Below are 17426 nucleotides of genomic sequence, written 5' to 3'. Positions count from 1 at the left end.
TGCCTGTTTGGGAGGGTAACAGTTGAAATTGACACCCCGAGAAAACCATTGTCAACCGACGCGAAGCGGAGGTTGACAATGGTTTTCGAGGGGTGTCAATTTCAGCTGTTCTCCTACCAAACAGGCACTATTTATTTTGTTATACTGAATGTCTTAATTTTAAAGAAAACTTAACTGCTTTTACATAGGAATAACGTGAATTCTACGGCGAACCGTACGCGCATAATTTTCGCGCATGTAACAGTTTTTAATGTTACCCATTGCTAAGTGCTTTGCTAACGCTGAGGGTAATAGAAAGGATTATGAACTGCGTCTTAACCAATCAGATTCCAGTATTTAACATGAAAGTATAACAAAACAAATTGTTACATGCACATACATTATGTGCGTACGGTTCGCTGTAGAATTCACGTTATTCCTATATGAAAGCAGTAAAATTTTCTTAAAAATTAAGACATTCAGTATAACAAAATAAATAGTGCCTGTTTGGGAGGAAAACAGTTGAAATTGACACCCCTTGAAAAACCATTGTCAACCTCCGCTTAGGGGTGTCAATTTCAACTGTTACCCTCCCAAACAGGCACTATTTATATAGTGTTACTCATTGCCAAGTGTGTTGCTAACGCAATCAGATTTCGGTATTTAACATGAAAGTATAATAAACCTTAATATTGTCTGCACCACATATAGTTATACATGTATATCATACAGAAGGCCATAGACTGTCTAAAAACAGCAGGTTGGCGATGTTCCTTTAACATTTTATGTTCAATTGAAATCAATATACCGTAAATGTAAACATTTTATGTTCAATTGAAATCAATATACCATAAATGTATTACATTTTATGTTCGATTGAAATCAATATACCATAAATGTATTACATTTGGCTGTGTATTTCATTAAATTAGACTAATTAGTGGTTTTAGTAGAGAGCAGCTTCTGCTAAATCAGGTACATTTCTAAATATAATGTATACAGATATTTGAATAAATGCATTCAGAAATGTACTTAATCAAATCTTTGTTAGCATGTAGAAAAGTGAATTTCTGCAAAATATCAACACTATAAAAGTGTAAAAGAATATATTTATGCCAGTTTTGCTTGAATAATTTTATAGTATAACTGTTAACTTTTTATAAATATTGATAAATGCTGATATAATTAATGGCTTATTATGTGAGTTGATTGAATCTGACAAATGTTTTCCTATCTTTTAACCCAGGAACAAGTCCGGAGGTACAATGAGTTTGAGAAGAAGAATCAAGATGACCGGATTCCAAGGAAACCCAAGAAAGGTATGCTGTAACACAACGGTTGTATGCTATGTGTTTTACTGTTATTCAGGACGTTATACTGTTGTTAATTACTGAAATTACCATTTTAATTGTTTCGGTACAAACCAATCCTCCAAGTTTGTCATCATACTATTCTAAAGATTTCAATGTAGAAATTGTGAGATATGTTGATGATAAACTAAGAGTATTTCTTTCCACCCTAACAGAGAGGGTGGTCTGTTTTAATGGCTTCCTGCCCTAATTACAGGTTAATGTGGTGGTTCCCCGGGGTCAAGGTATTGACTTTAACACCTTGGTCTGAGTGTCACAGTGTAACTCTCACTTAATTAAACTGATTTCACTAACGTCAGTACTTCCTGATTTTAGACCATCAATGGTCTTACAGATAATTAATGCTTTAAGTGTGTATGTGCAAGTAATTAGTGGCTGATTGGAGAACTCATAGCAATCTATCTTTAAGTGAATGAACTCTCTAACGATACTCAGGAAATTATATATCTGTATTAATAAGAATTAATTATGAAGTAAAATGTAATAAAGGAAGAGAAGCCATTTGATAAAGCAAAAAATATCATAATTTTGGTCAGGAGCTTACAATAACTTCATTTCAGTCAAGATAGCCAGTTTTGTAGGATTTATAATGTTTTAAAGGTTCATGAAGGTCAGCATTTCTAAATTTTCAAGTATAGCTATAATTAATGAAGAAAGATTATGTTTCACAAGTTTTTAGCTCAAGTGAGCTATTCTGATCACATTTTGTCTGTCGAGCTATTCTGATCACATTTTGTCTGTCGTCCGTCTGTCTGTTTGTAAACTTTTCACATTTTCAACATCTTCTCAAGAGCCACTAGGCCAATTTCAACCAAACTTGGCACAAAGCATCCTTAGCCTAAGGGGATTCAAAGTTGTGAAAAATTAAGGACCACGCCCTTTTGCAAAGGGAGATAATTAGGAATTTATGAAACTTTTTGAGAAATTTTCAAAAATCTTCTTCTCACAAACCATAAGACAAGGAAAGCTGAAACTTGTGTGAAAGCATCGTCAGGTAGTATAGATTCAAAGTTGTGAAAATCATGACCCCCGGGGGTAGGGTGGGGGCCACAATAGGGGGTCGACGTTTTACATAGGAATATACAGAGTAAATCTTTAATAATCATCTTCTCAAAAACTAATCAGCCAGGAAAGCTGAAACTTGTGTGAAAGCATCCTCAGGTAGTGTAGATACAAAGTTATGAAAATCATGACCCCCGGGGGGTAGGGTGGGGCCACAATAGGGGGTCGAAGTTTTACATAGGAATATACAGAGTAAATCTTTAAAAACCTTCTTCTCAGAAACTAATCAGCCAGGAAAGCTGAAACTTGTGTGAAAGCATCCTCAGATAGTGTAGATACAAAGTTGTGAAAATCATGGCTCCCGGGGGTAGGTTTGGGCCACAATGGGGGGGGGGTCAAAGTTTAACATAGGAATATATAGAGAATATATAGATATATTCTTAATATATATGGAATATATAAAAATCTTCTTCTCAGAAACTAATCAGCCAGGAAAACTGAAACTTGTGTGGAAGCATCCTCAGGTAGTGTAGATTCAAAGTTGTGAAAATCATGATACCCAGGGGTAGGGTGAGGCCACAATGGGGGGTCAAAGTTCAACAAAGGAATATATGGAGTAAATCTTTAAAAATCTTCTCCTCAGAAACTAATCAGCCAGATGATTCTTTATAATTGTTAAGACTTTGGCCCCAGGACAATTATTTGGCCTCACAAGAAGGTTCAGATTTTGATGTAGGTTTATATCCCATATATAAACTATTGTTAAGGATCTTTTTGAGAACTGCAATACTCAACATGTGATATGACTATAAAATCATCCTGTTAAAAAAGGGACTAATGATTATAAACATAAGAATATCCAGGGGGGGGGGGGGGGGGGAATGGATTTTATTTATACAGGATCTACATGTATTATTGTACATTGTCCAGATAGTTTGTATTGTGACTCCATTAAGCTGATTTTATCATACCTATTGTTCCTCAGGTGAGCAATGTGGCCCATTGGCCTCTTGTTTGCATTAAAATTGATGGTGAAGGGGTGCCATTAAAACTGAATGAAAATTGAGCTACCACAATCTTTAATGCTTTCACGGATTTATATGATCCAAATGATAGCTTTAAGTTTTTAGACACAGCACCGCTTAAAGATTAATTCATTTTTCCGCGTTTTTTTTTTTTTATACACATGGTGTGGACTATGGAGCAATTGCAGATACAAACTTCCTTTCAGTTAGGTATTTGAAGGGAGACAACTTCAGGCCCCGTAATTGATCTAAACAATCAAGTCACTTAATAGTTCATTTATATGTCAGAGCTGAAATTCACGGAACATGTACAGATGGTAGCTATCTTCCAAGTTCTCTGTGTATTTGTGCATCTTTTTGGATTTGTTTGAGGTGGCTATGATTCTGGATGTCATACATGTTTTATTATGATCACTTTTCCCATTTATTTCATCATAGCTTTGTTATTAATGCGTCTGGTTTGTTGAGTAGGGAGAAAGAACGTGGACTTCCTGTTGGGCAAGAATGGCAAGGAGTGGGTCTGGGTGATGGGTGAACACAAAAAGGACAGGTCTATAGAGGAGATGATCGAGTTAGAGATTCAGGAGAGGGCACTCAAGGAGGCCGAGCGCGAGATCGAGGAGATCAGGTGAGATATAGTGAGATCAGTAATGACATATTGAGTCTTGGTAATGGGAAAACACAAAATTGACAAATCTATAGAAGAAATGATCAGTTAAAGATCCAGGAGAGGGTACTCAAGGAGACCGAGCGCAAGATCGAGGAGATCAGATGAGATATAGTGAGATCAGTAATGACATATTGACTCTTGGTGATAAAGGTACACAAAAGGTATCATGAATGAGATATAGGGTCTTGGTAATGGGAAAACATAAAATGACAAATCTCTAGAGGAGGTATTCAAGTAAGTACATGTAAGGGGGGCACTTACAGAGTTTGATTGTGGGAATGAGGAGATCAGGCAAGATAAAGTGAGATCCCTGATGAGATAAACTGACAGGTTGAGAAAAACAAGCTAGATAGAATATAGTAATTTCAGATCAAATGTGGAGCTGTTTTGAGAATTAGTTATATCAGATGGAATAATAGGACAGTCAGAGGAAATGCTGTCAGGTAAAGTGATATCAGACGAGTAAAAGGAACAGTTTAAGAATTCCAGGTGAGATATAGTGAGATCACTTATGAAACATAGGGACTGGTTGAGCGGCTCAGGTGAGATACCTTAAGATCAGAATTTCTGTTTGGACATCTTTAATATTGTGAGATTTTCAATGAGATAAGGGAAGATTAAGCTCTATGAGATCAGTACCGTATATACTCGCTTATAAGTCGGTATTTTGGGAGTAGAAATTTGAATGAAAAGTAGGGGTCCGACTTATAGGCATGACATACAATCAGATAATTTTTCCACTGAGTAAAACTTCGTTTTTGGGTGCCATTTTGCTTCCAACTTTTGACTTGCGATCCCTATACTTGACATGTTCATTTTTTAATTACTAAAAGATAAATACATTGAAAGTTTCAACTGTATTTCTTAAAAATATGAAAAAGTATTTTTTATTTAAACAGGCAATTAGTGATAATAGCTGTAGGTATAACTGTACTTAAAACTACACAAGCCAACACTGAGTTTAAGAGGCTAATTACCAACCCTAATCAGTCAGTAGGGGATAAAATCACTGTCATTTTATTTCCAGTAGCATTTAAAATAGTTTTTGAGCTATAATCAAGTTGTATTGAGTGTTTAAAAAATATAATGGCGTCCAAAATCGTAAGTTACAAACTTCAAGAAAGATAACTCTGTTTACAGAAAACTCTTAAAAAACATGGCGTCTAAAAGCGATCTAGTTGGATTACAGAACAGCAATTTCTGTTTAATACTTAAAAATTAAACACCAGAATAATTGCTGGTCTGTTTTAAAAAAATAAAGATCGTTTTATAATTATTCATAATTAATTACACCCGCATGAGGTGATAATAGCTATATTGGTGGCTGTAGGTGGCATGTCACCTAAAACAACACAAGCTAACATACCACTTTTAAAAGGGGCTATACCATCTTAATCAGTCAGTAGGGGATCAAAATCACTATCATTTTATTTTCAATAGTATTTAAAATATTTTTAAAGCTTTGACAAGTTTTCATTAGTGTATCAAAAAAAAAAAATGGCGTCCAAAATCGAAAGTTATTAATCCAGGATAGATGTCTTAACACCAACACTTAAAATGCATTGCATCTACAAATGACAACAGAGGGGTCAAACACCAATATTTTTTAGCTAGAATATAGTAATGCTTGATAAAATGTGCTTATTTGATCGACAATCTGTAGACTGATTATCTAGAAAAAATTACCCGACTTATAAGAGGGTCAATGGCAAAATCTTGTAAATGAACCTGAAAAATGGCAACCGACTTATAGGCGAACAATACTTATAGGCGAGTATATACGGTAATATGTTGTTCACTTGCATTATTTTATAAGGATGAACATCTAGTTTTAGGTTAAAAATGATTTATAAATATAGTTACAGAAGAGTGAATACATGTATATTTGAAGGAAAAGTATTTTACCTGTAAATGATTTTTTGGTCTCGCACATTGTATACTTCAAAAAAAGTAATTGCAAATTATAAAGAAATAGTTATTTTTTACTTATTTGAAATATAAATTCCGTATCATAATTCACATTATTCATTTTTTCACCTCTCTAAATGTTGTGTTTTGGCCTTACACAGGAGGCAAGAAGAAGCAGAGCTGGCCAGGAAGTTAGAGGAGGAGAAAGAACGCATGGAGGGGGAGCAGCATCAGAAAGAGGAGGAGCTCAGGTTGTCTATCAAATATACATCTGATGTCAATCAAATATACATATCATGTCTATCAAATATTCATGTTATATCAATTAAATATACATCTGGTGTCAATCAAATATACATCTGATGTCAATCAAATATACTTCTGATGTCAATCAAATATACATCTCATGTCAATCAAATATACATCTCATGTCAATCAAATATACATCTCATGTCAATCAAATATACATCTCATATCAATCAAATATATATCTCATGTCAATCAAATATACATCTCATGTCAATCAAAAATTCATCACATGTCATTCAAAATATAAATCTCATGTCAATCAAATATACATCACATGTCAATCAAATATACATTTGATGTCAATCAAATAACTCATCACATGTCAATCATATATACATCTAACGTCAATCAAATATACATATCATGTCAATCAAATATACATATGATTTCAATCATATATACATCTCATGACAATCATATATACATCTCATGTCAATCAAATATACATCTGATGTCAATCAAATATACATATCATGTCAATCAAATATACATCTCTTGTCAATCAAATATACATCTCACGTCAATCAAATATACATCTCATGTCAATCAATTATACATCTCATGTCACTCAAAAATACATCTCATTTTAATTATACATTTCATTTTGATCAATTATATATCTCATGTCAATCAACTAATTTTTTTTATGTCAATCAAATATGCACCTGATCTCAATGAAATAAAAAGTGTATACCAGATATACACCTTATATTAAAAATTTTATATCGTATGTCAAATAAAAAACACACCATATGTTAGTAAATTATACATCTTATATTAAATAGCTTGAAAAATCAATTTTCTATCAGAAAAAGATCTTGTATAAACCTTTGTAAATCAACATGATCAAAGACTTACTAAATGTATACACTTTATGCCACCCACTTTATGTCTAACTCAAATAAACCTTATGTCAATCAAAGGTGACATGTCATGTAGTGCAAGAGTTAATGTACCGTGTCGGTGTCAACTTATTCTGTTAACTGTTGTAAATGTGTATACAATCTGTTTGTAGGAAACAAAGGGAGGAGGCTGAACTGTACGCATCGCTAAAGCAAGCCAGGGAGATGGCGCGGAAGCTTGAGGAAGAAAAACAGAAGGCTGAGGAAGAGGAGAAAATCCGTGTGGAGCAGCTAAGGGTAAATATAAAACACTAGATATACATCGCTGAGATCAGGGTAAATACATTGTATCACTGGGCTGAGGGTAAATATAGGTCACACACTGTCACTCAGCTCAGAGCAAATACAGGACACACTGTATCACAGGGCTCAGGGTAAATAGAGGTTACACTGTATCTCTGGGCTAATGTTAAATATAGGACACACTGTATCACTGGGCTTAGGGTAAATACAGGACACAGTGGCGTAGCTACCTTTTAAGTTACTGTATTAAAAAAAAGTAGGGGGTCTTGGGGCCGCCTTGAGGCCCCCAGCAGGTCGAGGGCAGAGCCCTGGTGGGGGCCCAGGGGGGGAAGCCCCCGGAAGCTCCTGGATTTTATGTTATTTGGATGACAAAACAGCCTTAAAAATATGACATTTTTTAAATATTATGATTCCAATAAATATGAACAAAAGTTGCTGAATTCCGAGACAAACATTATTTACCTGGTACTCTTCGAATATTTTCTTTAAAATTTCAAGACCCCCGATGCTCTTTGATTTTAGGTTTTAGCTTTTAGATTTACAGGCTTTTGATGATAAGATATTGTCTCAAAATGTTACAATTTTACATACTGTATTTTTATAGGAAATGTTGAATTTTAAAAGAATGTGTAATTATATATGAAACACTGATACCCCAGCAGAAACCAACTGCATATGACTAAAGATAATAGGCGTTTTGAAACAGGTCTATTATTCAAACCGTAATATACTTACCTAAATGACAAATTTTTCATCAAGTTTATCACAATGTATAGTGACTTTGTCAAAATTTTAATCACCCGACCGCCGACTTTAAATTACATGTAAGTATTAATCCTTAGTGCAGCATGAAGGACTGATGTCACTTTCTTTTGTGGTGACCGTGTCGTGATCGTCTTTGCCTTCATTGTGTAACTGTTGTGCTTTTAAAAACGATTTTAAATTGCTTTGTACTGACATACTTTTTATATTTAGATTTCTTAAGTAGTAAACTCAAAACCGGATGTAAAAAGTATGAATTAATGTAAAGTATGGAATGACGATATTTTCCGGAATCGTAGTAATTGTGTGGTTTACGGTGAGAACTGAATACTAAATATGCAGATTATAAATCAGTGGAGTCTCTATACGATTTGTTTATGTGCAAAAATAGGAAACTCAAATCATAAGACCTATGCTTTGCAAAATTTTGTGTATTCATTTGCGTTTTTGCGTAAAGGGTGCTACGCCACTGGGACACACTGTTTCTCTGAGCTCAGGGTAAATATAGGTCACACTGTATCACTAAGCTTGGGGTAGATATAGGATTCACTGTATAATTCAGCTTGGGTAAATAAAGGATACACTTTATCACTGAACTCAGGGTAAATATAGGGTAGTACACATATCACCGAGCTATATATTTTGTAAAGCATACAAAGAAGCCTTTTGTCTGATTTTATCTTTGTTGAAGCAGTATGTTCGTCTAATATTGTCAGTCTACTTTGCTGTAGCAATGTGCTACATGACATTATCAGCCATCTATGCTGTAGCAGTATGCTGTCTGACACTGTCAGTTTTCTATGGTGTGGCAGTATGCTGTCTGATACTGTAAGGCTTCTATGCTGTGGCAGTATGCTGTCCAAAACAGTCAGTTGTCTTTGCTATGGCAGTAGGTTTTCTGATACTGTCAGTTTTCTATGCCGTGGCAGTATGCTCTCTGATACTGTCAGTCTTCTATGCTGTGGCAGTATACTGTCTGATATTGTAAGTCTTCTATGCTGTGGCAGTGTGCTGCCTGACATTATTAGCCATCTATGCTGTGGCAGTATGCTGTCTGATACTGTCAGTCTTCTATGCTGTGGCAGTATGCTGTCTGATACTGTCAGTCTTCTATGCTGTGGCAGTATGCTGTCTGACATTGTCAGTCTTCTATGCTGTAGTAGCAGGCTGTCTGACATTGTTTTAATGTAAATAATATTATAGTTAAAAGTTTCAATTATTGACTGGGTATAAGGGCAATATATGATTTGTTGCACTGAAGTCAGAAATGTTGCTCAAGGACAAAGGCTGAGGATAACATTTCTGACTGAAGGTCCAACTAATCATATGTTACCCAACTTCCAGCCAATAACTATTTTGTTATACCCTTCGCTACAGATAGTATCATCTAGTGGCATCCAGCCATTCATGTTGCACAGCCCAGATCTGACAAATATTTTAAATTACTTGTAGCTGTGATGTAGCAATCTAACAATTTGGATGTTGCACTGGCAGACTTTTTGTTGATAAGAACTATATTGAAGGATATTTTAAGGGTATAACAAGATATTTTGTTTATCTATGCTGTAGCAATATACTTTATGTTTCGGTAATATCTTAAATTCTTTTTATTTATGATAAGATAGTTGATTTGTTTGTTATTCGGGAAAAGGAGAAATGTTGCACTGTTATAAATTCAATTAACTAGCTTTTATTTAAATAACACTGGTCAGAAGCTATAAGATGTTACTCACTGACAAATAAAGAACTATTTTTGTATGTTATTTCCACATCTTACTGCTTCTCCGCCTTCTGTTCCACTGATATATTGACACTTTATCTATTGTAATGCAGCAGAAAGCGTGCCGGAGTTGTCAAGATTTAGATGCTGTGGAGGTACTGTCAATTTGGTGCATGTGTACTGAGATTCTAGAAGATACTACTGGCTTTGTCCTGTCCAGATTTAGTCATCTAAATGTGTCATAAAGAGTTGTCTCCCATAACCTATTACACAATGTATACACGAATCTAACGGTCCTCAGTCTAACAAGACTTGATTATATTATTAATTTCTTATTCCTAGACTTAGATGACTAAGACTGTCTTTTAACGTAATGCATGCATCATTTGGTGAACTTGTGTATTTTTTGTGTGCAAGTGTGTTTGTGTGTGTGAAAGAATTTACAAGTGGTAGATGCAGTGAACTAATGGTGCCCGTGTAGTGTTAGCATATGTTCGGTTCATTGAATAAACTAGTTCTACCCATTGAATGATCTAGTTCCCCCTACATGTAGCTAACACAAAGGCTTTTGCTGCGCACCAGATCATCTTAGAAGGCATTGGATCCATCATTTACAGCTGGTTGTAGTTCATTAAATGTCTTCACTTTTGGTGGTCACCTCCTCAATAATGATTTCAGTTTTGTGTGTTATTTGTGATTGCTTTGTAAGAAGCTGGTGATATAACATGGTGTGTTTGGCTGTAGACATGCATTGCCTGCTTTACAAATATTATGTGTTGTAAATGTCAAGTCATTTATTATTGATACCTAGGTGTATTTATAATTTATGAAGTAAACACCAAGTTTTACTTTCTGAGGTATTTATGATTCAATTAAAGCATTCACTTAAGCATAAACAAATTTGATCTATTTCTTGTATTTCTTTAAACTTTCAAAACACATGGTTTGATTTTGATGAGCAATGATTTTAACAAGAGGTCCTTTTGGTTTTTAGTGTGACTTTGGAATGATAGCATGGTGTTTACATGTGTTAATTGAATAAGGATATCTTAACTGTAATTGAAAAAAAAACATTTCTAAATGAGTACAGCTTTTTCTTGCACAAATCAATAAATCATTAATACTACAGGTGTAGGCTGTTGATACACCACTGGCCATAAGCACATCTGCACCAAAAAATTGCAACCTATTATCTGATGGTATTATTTGTATATACTATATTCAGAAATATCTTTTTATCAATCGTTTACAGCACAGGTTTGCTGAGGATCAGAGACGGTCTTTAGAAAGACTCGTAAAGGACAAAAATCGTCGCAGTTCGGAAATCTTCACCGAGTATATGTGTAAAAGAGAGGAGATGGAGAAGATAGCAGAGCAGAACCTACAGGAAGTGGAATTAAGCTGGCAGGAGCAAGGTGCTCTTCTGACATTTGTCACACCTAAGTTCTGTATACAGGCTTATTTTTGCCCTGTGTTATTTTCGCCTTTCTTCACTTGCAAATGATTTGCCCCATCTTGAATTCGCCCAGACAAAGTTGTGTTTAAAGAGAAATAATTTGAACACCTGCAATTCACCCAGTATATAATTCATCTGCTGACAGCGAAGGCAAAAGGGGCGAAATTGAAATGGGGCAAATACCGGTACTTCCTTGTACATAGTATTCCTTGTATTGACATTACACACCTAAGTATTCTACTGACATTAGTCATACCCCAGTATTTTGTTGACGTTACAGGCCCCAGTACTGGCATTAGCCACTCGCTATCTTTCTACCTGCTGTGACATGCCCCATTATTCTTTGATTGACATTATCCGTGCTTACATATAATGTATAATCATTCTGTCTACATTAGTTACACCTCTCTAATCTACCTTCATTAGCTTCACTCTACCCAACATTGTACGTAATTGTATGCATTAATTAATTGTTAATTTCAATGCAGAGAAGAAAGCGAAGAAGGCAGAGGAGGAGGTGAAGGAGTTGGCGAGGAGGGCCAGGATAGAGTACAAGAACTCGCTGCGACAAGGCATGAACGTCCTGAACGCTGTGTCAGCTTTCTCAGGGAACGGGACCAATCAGAAGCCACCGGTACCCCCAAAGTAGGTCACAACAAATGTCTTCCAATAAAATCAGAAACCACCAGTACCCCCAAAGTAGGTCACAACAAATATCCTCCAATATAATAAGAAACCACCCATTCTCCCAAAGATGGTCACAACTCAATGCATCATCAAAAAAGCATGCAAGTTATTTCTTATATCTTCTTATACTGGAAGAATGGAAGATTAAAAAGGAGGATGTTTGCTCTTCTAATACTGGAAGACGAAGATTTTAAAAAGGACAGTGTTTGATCATAAAGAACATTCAAATGTATGAAACTTTAAAAATGTATGCAAGGCACATGGATCTGACACGAGGCAAATTGCAATGTGTGATTTTGTAACCAATGCAATGTTTACTAGATTATTTTAACTTTACTAATTCTATAATGTACAACAAAAAGAATGAAAGCAGATTTTTACATATTTTTAACTTCATGTTTAATAAGAAATGATGATTATTTTACTGGTATTAAGCCTTAACCTTTTATGTCTTCTATCATTCGTATATAACAGAAGTGACGAGTTAAGAAAGAGTGCAGCCAAAGTGATCAAGAAGAGGCCACCCCGACCCCCCAACAAACAGGCAGTGGTCGATTGGTTCCTGGAGGAAGAGAGACCCAAGGGGGTGGGGACTGACCCCTGCACTGGTAAAGTGGCCCAGTGGTTCCACGGTGAGTGTACCATGCTGTGGTTTGATTCCTTAAAGGAACAGAACTAATATTTTAGCCACTCATTTCATACAAGTATAGATAAGGTCATCATTAAATTCATGCTCTGAGGATAAAAAAATCCATTAGCTACCCATTATATACAAGGACTGAAAAGGTCTTCACCAAATTTATGCAACATTAATTTAAAGTTTTGATGTAATGTCAAGCATATGAATATGTTGTGCATTGGCATCATATTATTTAGAACATGTCGACAAGTTGTGTATACAATACAGATATAATTGTTGAGCCTATCAAATAAGGTGTTACAATTAAAACTCAATAGCATGGTGTTTGATTAATTCATTCGATTTAAAGGAATTTTCTATACATAAGGATAGGTTGCCCTAATAAATGATAATTAATGGGTCAGAATTTTACCATTATGTCAAGCAGACTAAAATATTGTGGTCACAAGCCATAATATAGGCAAATCATATTACACAAACTTTTCAATCAGCCAATTATATTGTACATTACAATTTAAGTATACATTAGGTTGTAAGATATAAGGAATCTTCGTAATCAAAATGTTAAAACTCAAAAACCCAAAATAATTCATCTGTCTTGCTAGTTACCACAAAAGATTAGTTAAAATTCTACAGCTTTCATACAGTCATTTATTGATGCTGATGCTTTTTTGTGATTTCAGGTGTTATCTCTCGGCTAGAGGCGGAGAATTATTTACTCAACATGACATTAGGCAGTTACCTGGTGCGGGTGAGTGAGCGAGTGTGGGGCTACACGATTTCCTATCGCGCTGAGGACCGCTGCAAACACTTCCTGGTCGATACCTCGGAACAAGGCTACCAGTTTTTTGGAGCTAATCAGCTTGTACATAGAAGTCTAGCCGACCTTATCAATTTTCATAAGGTAAAATTTGATACAACATTGCTACATGTAATTTAAAAGCTAATTTTGCTGTTTAAAATTACTAGTCTATGTCAAGATACTGTGGAATCATCAATACTTGTGATGGTTGAATTTCCTTGGAGTTTGATGGTAACCTTCTACATCATGAACAAATATGAAATTTGAACTCAATTTGTTTTTCATAAATATGAATTAAGTTTATAATGCATGAATTCGACAGTAATCAGCAAAGTTTGATGAAGTCAATGTCAGAATTGTTAAAATGACTGATGTTTAGATACATTTAATTGCAGAAAAACCAAAAAAGTCAACTTTAAATTATTACAGTAGTCCTTTTGTTATTAAGAAAAGAAAAATTTATAAAGTTTCTGATGTAAAGTTTTCTGAATTATTTTAAAAATCTCTGTTTGGCTTTTTCAAAAGATGGCAGCATTTTCTGTTTAAAAAGTTTGTTGTTTAGAAAAAGGAAATAATTTAGAGAAATTTGGAATTTTTTAGAGTAATCCAATCACAGTGACAGGGGGTGAGTTACTGCGTTCTGCGGTCGGCCAACTGAAGGACCCCCCGGACTACCAAGAACTGATGAGGCCCCGCATAACGGAGAGCACAGCTTTATAAAAAAAAAATCTACAGAAACTAGGCCACCGAATCTACTGACCAATCAGGAACGACCTTACATCGCAGGCTGATAGAGAGGGACTAGGATAGGTTTGACAGTGATGTGCTGTAAGGAAAATCAGCAGGACTTGTCACCTTGTCTGATGCCTTGGTATCTGCAGTAAAGGAAGGTCACTCAATCCATGCAGAGCAGGGCTTTGCTCCAGTTGTAATCCTGAAAGATATTAACTTCTTTTTCAAGTTTCCACCTACATATTTATCCATTTTTATTCCCTTGATTAGATTTTTTTGCGATACTTGCTCACATTTTCATACTTTTCAATTTTGAGCCCCCCCCCCCCCAATTTTTTTTATTCCATTTGATATTTCCCTTAATTTTTTTATTTGTATGCATGTGGAGTTCATGGTTGTAAATGAACAACAGAGCTGTGTTCAAATATATTTATTGTTCTTAGATAACATAGTATCATTTTGATTACGTGTGACATATGTTAATAGAAAATGCTTTCTGATAACTTAAAAGATGAATGTTGCTTGTCAAAGCAGGTAATCATTGATTTGATCAATTGTTGAGTGAATAGTAAAGATCTGTGTCAAATTCTTGCTCACAAGCCCACACAGTGGTTCCTGTAGCTTGTTCAATACTATAAATTCCTAATTAAACGTGAGAAATTTATATCAAGAAGCACCCCTCGCAGATTTTAAAACCTTGCCATTATTTTCTGAGGGTTGGGAACTAAAGAAAATATGGATAAATGCTCTGCGTTCGTGATTTGATACAAAACAGCTGGATCACGGATTTAAGTACCCGCGTATAATAAGGAATTTAAAGTATCAATAGCGGTCTAGGGTAGATTTTGTGTAATCCTTCGTTATTTGTTGAGCAGCGAGACCTACTGTTTTATATTATACAATCCAGTTAACTGTCGTATCTTGTGATATGAGTTTGTGATTAATGTACCAAAATCACAAACTTCCGTGATATTGTACAAACCAGATTATTGTTTTGATAATCAAAATTGGAATGATCTTCCATTCTATGCACAAACCTACCGTTAATGTTTAACATGCTTATACATACATTTTCTGTAATTTGATCCTAAATTTCCTCTCTTTTTAAGCCTTCAATATAGAGACATTTTATAAATGTATATTTAAATACTAATTACAATCCATTCTAAAAGCAATCTAAACAATTAGTATTTGTCAAAGTGTAGAAATAAAATTAGTATATGAACTGTTGGACAACTCATTTGCCACTAGGTGGCACTGAGAGAACTGATGTCAAACTGACATCAGCCTAGTGGCCTTATTTACCAGTATATTTCCCAAAATATTGCGACTGCTGTCATTCAGAACAAACCGTGATCCTGTATCAGTGGTTGTTATGGAGATGTCCACCATGTTATTTTTTTCACTTTTGTTATAATTTTTTGTAGAGTACAAGTGCTGTTAAGCTGAGGTAAATGTGCGTCTATAGATTTTTACCAGGTTGTACCCAATCTTATTATCTCCATATCATTTTATATAGCATTGTGTCAATTTTAACAAGCCCAACTGCTTGACCTGAGCGCCCCTTGTAGAGAATGATATACCACAGTAAGGGAGGAGGAAGCTATGACTCCGTATATCACTAAAACTGATTTACTAATAGGTGCAGATTCAGCTTCATTTGTTTTCTTTTTTATTGTTTCAAACAAATGTGAACAAGGGTTGTGAGGTTGCTAGTATGTGTTCACTGAAACTTGGTTCTTTCTGATAAGCTGAAGTAATTTTCTTTCATCTAACAGTTCAAAGTGTTTCATTGTTTTTTTTTCAGTCTGATTATAAATACAAAGACTTTTATTTAATGCGAGGTCTGTGTGTTCACTGAAGAGTGTTTCTTTCTTTTTTATTTTTTTATAAGTAAAAGTAAGTAACTTTTCACTTATTTAACAGTTCAAAGTGTTTAATTACCATGTTTTTTTTTCAGTCTGATCACAATACAAGTACTTTTATTTGATAAACAGGAAGTATAGAAACGTTGAAAGGAGTGGTAATATCCTTGTTTTAGATTCAGATTGTATTAATTTTTTTCTAGTCATTTTTTTCTCATTTGCAATTTACTCTCTTCTTTTATATCTGTGCTATCAGATGAGAGTTGTAACAATCCATGCCCTGTATATCGGCTGTGTATCGGCTGTATATCGGCTGTATATCGGCTTGATTTCTTGGAGAGTTTTATCTGTTTATTTGAGTGGGAAAAAAGATCTTTTGAGTGTATGTGAATTTCTATTTTTATTATGCTAATGGGCATATTTAATATGAATATTATATATTTTTCACATTTGGTTCATATTTTGCTTATGTTTTGTAAAGTGAATCAGTTTTCACATTTTACAAGCAATAAATACATTATATTTATAACTAAACTCTTGTTTTCTGTCACCCTATGCGCAATCTTATTAAAATCAAAAACAAGAAATTCTACCACAAATGTAGTGTAATTAATGTATATATTTGATAAAAATATTTATACATTTTTAGAAATCATCCACGGAAATTCCAGTTTAGGGTACTGACTTATATACAGTTTTGTTTGACTCTACTGAATTGATGGGGTTTTTTACCCGTTCACATTTGCAATATATTTTACCCCCTTTTAAATTCACCTTACTGTAACCAAATTTTGTTGAAAAAAGATCAGATTTTTTAAGGAGGGCTTAATCGTTGTGGCCATTTTTAGACCATATCAATCTTCTCAAGAAAAAGAGCTCTAAATATAGATATTGATAGTATAAAATATGGTGAGATTTTAAATCTAAAAACATTAGAAAAACACCCCAAAAAAAATTGCCAGCTGAAAATTAGACCAAACAAGAAAATTTCTTTTAATGTTTGTGAAAAATTTATGCCCCCCTCCCTTGGAAACGCCCACGAAGAAAATGAACGGACACTGCAATGGGGAATTGTTCTAGGTCCAAGGGGCATAACTTTGTCAAAAATTGCATGATCCTACCCAAAATCGAACTTGACCTAGATATTATCATGATAAATCTTTATACCAAATTTCATTTTAATATGTGCAACCTCTGCGAAGAAAATGAATAGAAACTGCAAATCAGTGGAAGTTTTCTGATTTCAAGGGGCATAACTCTTGTCAAAAATTTGCTCGATTGTACCCAAAATCTAACTTGACCTAGATATTATCATTATAAATCGGTATACTTAATTTTTAATTTTAATATGTGC

General features: G+C 34.6%; 1 protein-coding gene across 6 annotated transcripts in view; it reads left to right on the top strand.

Annotated features, from left to right (window-relative positions):
- The window catches only part of LOC128165675 (SH2 domain-containing protein 4B-like), a 155974-nt gene extending 139368 nt beyond the window's left edge, over positions 1-16606 (top strand). For 2 of the 6 annotated variants that reach the window (XM_052830449.1, XM_052830447.1), the window contains 9 exons: positions 3848-4004; positions 6116-6205; positions 7279-7402; positions 10004-10045; positions 11143-11305; positions 11835-11991; positions 12508-12665; positions 13357-13577; positions 14076-16606. In XM_052830449.1, coding sequence (XP_052686409.1) covers positions 3848-4004; positions 6116-6205; positions 7279-7402; positions 10004-10045; positions 11143-11305; positions 11835-11991; positions 12508-12665; positions 13357-13577; positions 14076-14195 — 1232 coding nt within the window. In that variant the 3' untranslated portion in view covers positions 14196-16606. Of the gene's footprint in view, positions 1-1225; positions 1299-3847; positions 4005-6115; positions 6206-7278; positions 7403-10003; positions 10046-11142; positions 11306-11834; positions 11992-12507; positions 12666-13356; positions 13578-14075 lie in introns of all 6 variants that reach the window. The other 4 variants (XM_052830448.1, XM_052830452.1, XM_052830446.1 and 1 more) reach the window with 3 other exon arrangements.
- Positions 16607-17426: the final 820 nt, after the last annotated feature.

The sequence above is a fragment of the Crassostrea angulata genome, chromosome 10 (assembly GCF_025612915.1).
Source record: "Crassostrea angulata isolate pt1a10 chromosome 10, ASM2561291v2, whole genome shotgun sequence".
NCBI classification, from domain to species: domain Eukaryota; kingdom Metazoa; phylum Mollusca; class Bivalvia; order Ostreida; family Ostreidae; genus Magallana; species Magallana angulata.
Note: the sequence above shows the minus strand (reverse complement) of the source record. Positions and strands in the feature narration are given on the sequence as shown.